The sequence below is a fragment of the Acanthisitta chloris genome, unplaced genomic scaffold, assembly GCF_000695815.1.
Source record: "Acanthisitta chloris isolate BGI_N310 unplaced genomic scaffold, ASM69581v1 scaffold31488, whole genome shotgun sequence".
NCBI classification, from domain to species: Eukaryota; Metazoa; Chordata; class Aves; order Passeriformes; family Acanthisittidae; genus Acanthisitta; species Acanthisitta chloris.
This window is the reverse complement of record NW_008689190.1, coordinates 39,299-44,496: the sequence shown is the minus strand read 5'-3', so window position 1 is coordinate 44,496 and position 5,198 is coordinate 39,299. Positions and strand designations below refer to the sequence as shown.

General features: G+C 43.2%; 1 protein-coding gene across 1 annotated transcript; it reads left to right on the top strand.

The window, feature by feature from the left end:
• Nucleotides 1–2,508: 2,508 nt before the first annotated feature.
• On the top strand, nucleotides 2,509–4,618 carry IL22 (interleukin 22). The gene is made up of 5 exons (XM_009081328.1): nucleotides 2,509–2,703; nucleotides 3,507–3,572; nucleotides 3,669–3,812; nucleotides 4,030–4,095; nucleotides 4,505–4,618. Exons 1-5 carry the CDS (start codon nucleotides 2,509–2,511, stop codon nucleotides 4,616–4,618), a joined length of 585 nt encoding a protein of 194 aa, XP_009079576.1.
• The last annotated feature ends 580 nt before the right edge of the window (nucleotides 4,619–5,198 follow it).

The window sequence follows — 5,198 nt, the reverse complement described above, 5'->3', positions numbered from 1 at the left end:
AGAGGTGATAGCCATGACTAGTCACATCTATGTTCAATGCAATCTCATAACAGAAATAGAAGACCATGGGAATGGGAAACATCTCTCCACTTCCAAAGACATTATTTTGACATGGTACTGCAGCCATGTATGTAGCTACACAATAACTCAGTAGTACATCCAGGACCCACAGTCATTTGGTGGAAGATGTGGTTGGGAAGAGTCCAGGAATGGACTGATGAGCTTGGGAACCATACAGTCTGCTAAAATCAATGTCCAGTAAGATTTTGACTGTTGGTTTTTGGGCTGGACTATGCAATAATCTAGAGGGATGAAAGATGATTTTAACTCACAGCTGCTAACAAAAGGTTGAATAATGCAAGGGCTTTAGGAATGTCATAAGAAGGGAATTTGTGGAACATGAATTAATGAACTTACAATATGCATTTCAGCATCTCAAGTGTCTGGAAAATAAAGGTGAATAACAGAGGTAGCAAAGTAAACCAAATAACTGAAACATAGCTTTTCTAAAGCCTCAGAAGGATGACATGATGGCACAACCAGAATGTGGCATGACAGAGAGATGGATAATGATATAGATGGGAGAGATTGAGCCTTATGGCATGACAGAGAGATGGATAATGATATAAATGGGAGAAACTGAGCCTTATCAAGGCTAACTTCAGGTTTTCTGTGAAAATAGGTATGTCCCAGTGTATGGTTTCCAACACTAGTGAAGACAGAAGGGATCCTGTAATGACTGCATTAAAAAAGGAACAAGAAAGATTCAGAATCTATTTCCTCATTCCTCTGCCAGATGTTTAAATATCCACAGGAGGTGTAGGAAGCTTCGGACCAGGTGGTCTCCTCACAGTGGCTTGAACAGATAAGAGTGGCACAACATCTACTTACCCAGGCCATTCCATGGGATTGGAGCCACAAGAAGAGGTCAGGCAAAGCTGGATCTGTGGCAAGAGAAAGTGACCAAAGGTATGGAGAGGTGGCATCTGCCAGGAGGACAAGAGGGCAGAGGGCTGAACCAGGGAGGCTCTGAATGCCTGTTCACAGCTTTTGTTCTGGGTATGGTACTTCTGTGCTGATGGATGAGCTGATGGAGAAGTGTGCAAAACCTCATTTAGATGCAGCAGACTTTAATTATCAGACTGTGTTTAACACCTGGTGAGGTGTTTGTAGAAATGCACTTCAGGGGAGGCCCATCTTTCAAAACATCCTCTGTGTCAGGATTCCTCCCAGTTTGTTCTTGGCTAAGTATAACTCAGCCTCTCATCTTCACATTAACCTGCACCCACCCCCACTGGGACTATTAGCCTGGCAAATGAAAAATATTTGTAACAAAGTTTAAGAATACATTCTTGAATAGCTTTGTGGTACATTTGGGCATGAAGTACACTGTTGACATTCTGGGTCCAGATTTGCTTTCTGCTGTCTGCTGCAGTCAGGATGCTGTTGGAAGCTGATCATGGGAATGGGTACCTGAGGGGGGCATGGAAAGGGACAAGGCTTCAGGGTGAGGGATGCAACTTCAAGGGTACAGATCTGTTCAGAGCTGATGTGGCAGGACTGAGGCAATGACAGAAGAATTTATGCTGTGGATGTATCAGAGGAGGCTAAAATGTAAGCCTGGTGCCACCCAGCCTTTAATTGCTTCCTTTCAGGTATAAGCCAAAGAGCTGGGCATTTCAGACCATGGGGTAAGGTTGATTATGGCTCTTGTCCTGAGAACCTTAGCCTCTTGAGGTGGAGACCAGCCCCAGAAATGCCCACTCTCAGGGCTCTCAGATTCTCACTCTCAGAGGCAGAGCTGGAGCCTTGGTTTTCCAGGTCTGATTTCTCACATTTGTCACCTGTGTGCCTTGTGGGTCTCAGGCAACAGGAGTTTGCATGTGTTCTCATGCATTACTGTCTACAGCTGGGTTGCAAATTACCTGCTAAAGAGAGCACAGTTTCCCTTTTGCACCCTGCATAATATTTCAGACTGAAGGTGCAACACTGCCTTTATGTTAGCAGAAGAGGGTTAAGAACATGGAAATCAACTGGATAAGTAAGTACAGGACAACAGCTCTGGCCATTACACCTGATTACAGCCTGAAATATGGATAATTCCTACTCTGGTAAAAGCCCCTGCTTTGCCCCACATGAGTATTTGGTTTGTTTTATAGGAAACTAAAGATTATGATGGCCTTGAATTTGTATTTGTGGGTTTTGAAGTGGTTAGGTAGTTCTCAGAAGAGGATACTGGAAAGTAAGAGACTTGCTGATGTCATTTTTATTTCACCACCAGTACCCCAAAAAAAAAAGAGCTGAGAGAGATGTTGGTGGCGCTATATAAGGTACAGCTCACCTCCTGCAGAGCGCAACAAGAATCACAGCAAAGGTAAGATTGCAGCCTTTGTGTCACTCTCCCTTTGCCTTGTCTACTCTCCCTGAGGCTAACATTGCTCTCTCTCTCATCAGCGCCGAGTGCTGTAGCTGCAACCTACTGCGACGGACGACTTTGGACCGTGAGCCATGGCCTCCCTCCAGACCTTGTCCAAGAGCTTCCCAGGATGGGTTTTCTTCTGCTGCTGTTGCTGTCTCCCTCTTCTTCTCACCAGCTCTCTGCCTCTGAAAGCAGCTTCTACTGCCCATCACGCCTGCAGGCTCAGGAAGATCAACTTCCAGCAGCCCTACATCAGGAATCGCACCTACACCTTGGCTAAAATGGTACAGTAACCCGTGTGTTCTTCATGGTGGGATCTGAGGACTTTCTCCTCTGTTGGTGCTCCAGCTTCCAGCCTTTGACATACCTCTCTCTTTTCCATGCCTTTCTCCAGAAAAAAACCCATGCATTTGCAGTTAAGGCAGAAGATGGGCAAGTGGAGGGAGTCTGTGGCCCACTGGTTGTGTAGCCAGGGGAAGCTGCTGCCTCTACTCCTTCTGCTCCTCAAGGGAAAGGCAACCCCTGGAACAGCACAGCTCCTTCTCTTCAAGTAGCTGCTGCTAAAATGGGACAGTTGTGAAACATGAGATTAAATTTCCATTTCCCAGTCCGTTTGGAGCTCGGCCTGTCCATGACTCCAGTCACAGCCAGGAAGATCCTTAGGCACCTTACAGTGTCCTGCTTGGGCAGGTTTCTTGGCTGCTTGTACAATGGGTAGATCTCCCCTGGCATACACCAGCAGGAGCTGCAGCAGCTCCCAGCAGCACTGTGAGCCACTGTGAGGTCAGCCACCTGTGGCATCTGGCTTAGTCATCATAACCACTACGACATCAGATGTTTTAAGAAAGGGACATGAATTCAGACTTCAGAATTTTCCAGTGATATTGACCTTGAATCTCACCCAGTTGAAGGAGAAACAGACACAACGTCCAAGTGTATCTACCTGTAACGACTGTCTATGTTGTGTGTCCATTCCCTCATTTCACCTGCACTTTCATCACTGATGAAAACCTTAAGGTTTATTATTCATGTTCAGGTAAGGTTCCCATCCCTAACTGACATTTCCTTTTTTTTTGTCTTCTCTCAGGCCAGTGCCTCAGACAAGGACACTGACAACAGATTGATTGGACAGCAGCTCTATGTTAACATCAGGGTAAGCCTTACACAAGGACTCTGCTCTTTGCATCCCTCTGCAGCACTCATTGATCTCTTGCCTTGATTTGACATGACCTCTTACTTTCATACATAGGAAAACAACCATTGCTACTTGATGAAGAGGGTTGTGGAGATTGTGGTAAAAGATGTTCTCCTCAGTGACATCAAGGACCAGTACCCATATGTTGGGGAGGTGGCACAGTTCTTGGCATCCCTGACCTCGGAGCTGAGCAGATGTGTGAGTAACATTGGGTTTCTTTCCCTCTGAGTCATGACTCTCATTGCTGCTTCTGAATCTCAGAATGCTACAAACAGCAGCAAAAGGCAGTGATATGAAAGGAAACCTCAGATCAAAGATATGAAACTCAGAGTTGATAGAAAGGTGTGAAAAAGAAAAAAAAGCACATTGTTGCATTCAGCTGTCAATCTTATGTATGGATGTTTTCCTTTTTTAGAAATTCTCAGGAAACAGAGAGCACATTGAAAAGAACCTGGAACAAATGAAGAACAAAATGGAACAGGTACATTTTTCCCAAATATTTACAAGAGCAGTTTTAAACACCAGTAATTTAGTTGGATTAAGGCTGACCTAATTATGAAACAAACTCTGGATATGATTTAGGAGGTGAGATCTGCAGGGCCATTGAGGAGTGGATTTATGATATTTCCACTTCCAGCCCTCCTTCACTTGCTCTGTTAACTCTCTGCACATGTTATGGTAATTTAAAACTTCAAAAGTTAAGTTGCAGTAAACTATATATTTTAGTCTAGATTTGGATGAGCTAGTTTATACCTTGTCAAATAATGATTCCAATAGAACTATGTGAGAGAATTTGGAGAGTAATTGTTGATTCAGTTTCTGTGACAATCCTAATTTCAAATTTCTGTGAAATAATGATTTGCTAAGACTTGTATTCTGCTCTTTTCTAGTTGGGAGAAAATGGAAAGACTAAAGCCATTGGAGAACTGGATTTACTGTTTGACTATGTGGAAAATGCCTGTACTGATGCTCCAAAGAAGGGAGGGAGCAAGAAGAAAAACTGAAAATACTTCAGATGAGGCTTGTAGAGATGTTTCTGAAAATCTTTTGTGGTAACTCAGATTGATTAGCTGCTGCAGAAACTACACCCATTCCCCCCAGATGCAGTATGTTTTTCACTTGTGTCAAAACTAGCAATCTAAGTGGGCAGAGACAGGGTGCATATTGCTGTCTTCTATGAAAATGAAAACTCCAGGACACTGCAGCTCCATTTCAACACAGGGCATTAGTTATTTTCAAAGGCATGCTCCTGTCTTCCTCATCTCCATAGGAGTGAGACAACCATTTCTGTCTTTTATATACTGAAATTTGACACCTATTAAATCAGCTTTGATCAAGGTAGGCAGTGATAAGTAGCCAGGATGATTTGAGCCTCTTACTTGGAAACATCTCTTGCATATATATTGCCTCTTCTGACTTTTGCCCGAAAAGTTGGTATTTCAGACTAAGTAAGAAATAATTTTTGTAATTTGTATTTAATGGTAACTTATTTTAAGGTAATAATTATACAATACTTTTATTTATATAGATTAATTAACAAATATCCAAGGCATTGTATTTATGACATGTACCAGAGGGTTTTAA

Bases quoted from the DNA above. Each gene is read 5' to 3' on its own strand.
- IL22 (XM_009081328.1), top strand. From the start codon at position 2,509: ATGGCCTCCCTCCAGACCTTGTCCAAGAGCTTCCCAGGATGGGTTTTC. The intron at 2,704-3,506 runs GTACAGTAACCC...GTCTTCTCTCAG, and splicing joins CCTACACCTTGGCTAAAATG to GCCAGTGCCTCAGACAAGGA. The intron at 3,573-3,668 runs GTAAGCCTTACA...TTTCATACATAG, and splicing joins AGCTCTATGTTAACATCAGG to GAAAACAACCATTGCTACTT.